This window comes from Petaurus breviceps, unplaced genomic scaffold (assembly GCF_028583685.1).
Source record: "Petaurus breviceps papuanus isolate PSGF00001 unplaced genomic scaffold, PetGlider_PUasm1.0 313, whole genome shotgun sequence".
NCBI classification, from domain to species: Eukaryota; Metazoa; Chordata; class Mammalia; order Diprotodontia; family Petauridae; genus Petaurus; species Petaurus breviceps.
The window spans coordinates 796,174-798,810 of record NW_027186073.1 but is presented as its reverse complement, the minus strand read 5'-3'; the positions used below and the strand labels follow the sequence as shown (position 1 = coordinate 798,810).

Genomic DNA, 2,637 nt, shown 5'->3' with positions numbered 1-2,637 from the left:
GAGGGAGAGGAAAGGGGAAGGGGAGGAAAAGGGAGAGGGAGAGGGAGAGAGAAGCTTTCTATTTGGTTAGTGCATGTTGTAGAAGAAATTTAAAATAAAAAAGAGGCATTTTATAAAAATTCTATGTCAGGGTTAAAAGTTAGAAACACTTGACCTAATTAAATGGATTCTTCACCACTACCACTCTCACAAGAATCATGTTCACTCCTTTGATTCCTAGGCTGATTTCTGTTTTATTCATTTGTACAGTTTTGGCAGAAATCAGAAGGTAGCTATGAGAAACCAGACAACAGTAACAACCTTCATTCTTCTGGGCCTGATAGATGATCCAGACTTACAGGTTGTCATTTTTCTCTTTCTCTTCCTAACATACACACTGAGCATTGGAGGAAACCTCAGCATCATCCTTCTTACCCTTCTGGATCCCCACCTCAAAACACCCATGTATTGCTTCCTTCGCAATTTCTCCTTTTTAGAAATATCCTTGACATCTGTTTGTATTCCCAGATTCCTGGTCAGCACTGTGACCATGGACAAAAGGATTTCCTATAATGCTTGTGTTGTCCAGTTGTTTTTTCTCATACTCTTGGGGTCCTCAGAGTTTTACCTCTTAGCTGTCATGTCTTATGATCGCTATGTGGCCATCTGCAAGCCCCTGCATTATTCAAGCATCATGAATAGCCAAGTGTGCACCAAGCTTATCCTTGCCTGTTGGCTGGCTGGCTTACTGTCAATTTCCCCGGGTCTTATCATGGGCCTCCAACTGGATTTCTGTGATGCCAATGTCATTGATCACTTTGTTTGTGACTATTCTCCTGTTCTGCAGCTCTCCTGCACTGACACTCAGGTCATTGAGCTGTTGAGTTTTTTCTTAGCCTCACTGACTCTCCTAGTCACTTTAGCTCTCGTACTTCTCTCTTATGCAAACATCTTCAAGACAATTCTGAGAATACCCTCCAGAGAGCAAAAGAAAAAGGCTTTTTCAACATGTTCCTCTCACATTATTGTTGTCTCCATCTCTTATGGCAGTTGTATCTTCATGTATCTTAAACCCTCAGCCAAGGAAAGAGTAGCCTTTAACAAAGGGGTAGCCATCCTCACCACTTCAGTGGCCCCCCTTCTAAATCCTTTCATCTATACTCTAAGGAACAAACAAGTAAAACAAGCCTTCAGATCTGTAACCAGAAAAATATTTTTTTCAATCAAATGAAAACTCTTTCATATAGTAGCTTTGTATGGAACTCGACAAATCTTCTATGTGCGTAGTCATAATGATGTTACTCTTCTGCTCAAAATCATTCTAGCTGGTTTCCAGTTGCCTACTGAATAAGCTCATACATTTTGGTTTCACATTTAAGGCCTTCTACAGGCTGCTACCTCCCTACCTTTCCAAGCTAATGTCTTAGTAGTCTATACTTTTGTTCAACTGGACTATTCCCTTCAAACATCTAGCACTTTCTTTTCTCTCTATCTTTGCTGATACTATTCCTCATAGTTGGGCTATTTGTTTTTGTTTTCTTTTCCTCGCCTCACCCATCTCAACCTTGTGGAGTTCCTTGCCTGTTTTTAAAAGCATAATTGGCATGCATATCCCCCTGAAGCCTTGCCTCATCACCCAAACATTAACAACCTTTTCCTTTCCAGACCTAACAAACATTGCTATCTCTCCCATATTGTTAAATATTACATAGTTTTGGATTTTATTTATTTTTGGTCATATCTTCCTACACACCTATATGCTCCATGAAAGGAGGGACAATGTCTCATATAAAATCTATGTATTCTCCCCTCTCCTCAGTGACTTGTACAGTATTTTGGGCAGAACAGACACTTAATAAATATTTATTCAATTCAATTTGTATTTGTTGAATCATAAAGACACAATAAAAGTCTTTTAAAAAGCAGTACATTCCATGTGTTCTCATTCCTTCATTTTAAGTAATTCAATTCATCTCATTAAAAGAATCTTTGAGTCTCTCTCCCCTCTGCTTACTGTTTTCGTAAGTTCTATTAGCTTTATAGATTGGAAGTGGAGAATACATCTTCTGTAAAACCTCCATAGCACTCAGTACATGATACATATTATAGTACATTCTCAACAGGGAATAATCTGTTTTATGGTCATTACGTAAACCTTGGTACTTAATTTTCTCCAATTTCATATCCCCTATAAAGAATTGCCCTGTTGACATAAGGAAAGCGTTTGCTCTACAACTGTGTTCATAGCATGAATATTCTTAGCATTCAAAGCCCCTGTTTCCATATAGTCACATAAATTAATGTGATTTATTATCATTTAATACCCAGAAAAAAATAGCATGGAGTGATTGTGTAATGCTATGACATCTCTAAGATTTCTCTTTTCTGTGTTTTTTTTTGTCAACTTGATACTTCAATAGTAACATGTGCTATATTATTAGAGACCTGTGCAAATGAATTTTCAGATTTCTTCCTTTATATCTATCTTAGTACCTAAAAATTACCTGTCCTTTTCAAGGAAAGGAAGGAAGAAAGGAAACAAAGGAGTAATAGAATGGAAGGAAGGAAAGAAGGAAGGAAGGAAGAAAAAAAGAAAGAAAGAAAGAGAGAGAGAAAGAAAGAAAGAAAGAAAGAAAGAAAGAAAGAAAGAAAGAAAGA

At 37.4% G+C, this 2,637-nt stretch overlaps 1 protein-coding gene across 1 annotated transcript; it reads left to right on the top strand.

Moving 5' to 3' along the window:
* Positions 1 to 274: 274 nt before the first annotated feature.
* LOC138167833 (olfactory receptor 6C74-like) lies at positions 275 to 1,210 on the top strand. The gene has a single exon (XM_069096796.1). The coding sequence runs from the start codon at positions 275 to 277 to the stop codon at positions 1,208 to 1,210; it is 936 nt and encodes a 311-aa protein (XP_068952897.1).
* Positions 1,211 to 2,637: the final 1,427 nt, after the last annotated feature.

Coding starts and splice junctions, on each gene's coding strand:
- LOC138167833 (XM_069096796.1), top strand. CDS start 275: ATGAGAAACCAGACAACAGTAACAACCTTCATTCTTCTGGGCCTGATA.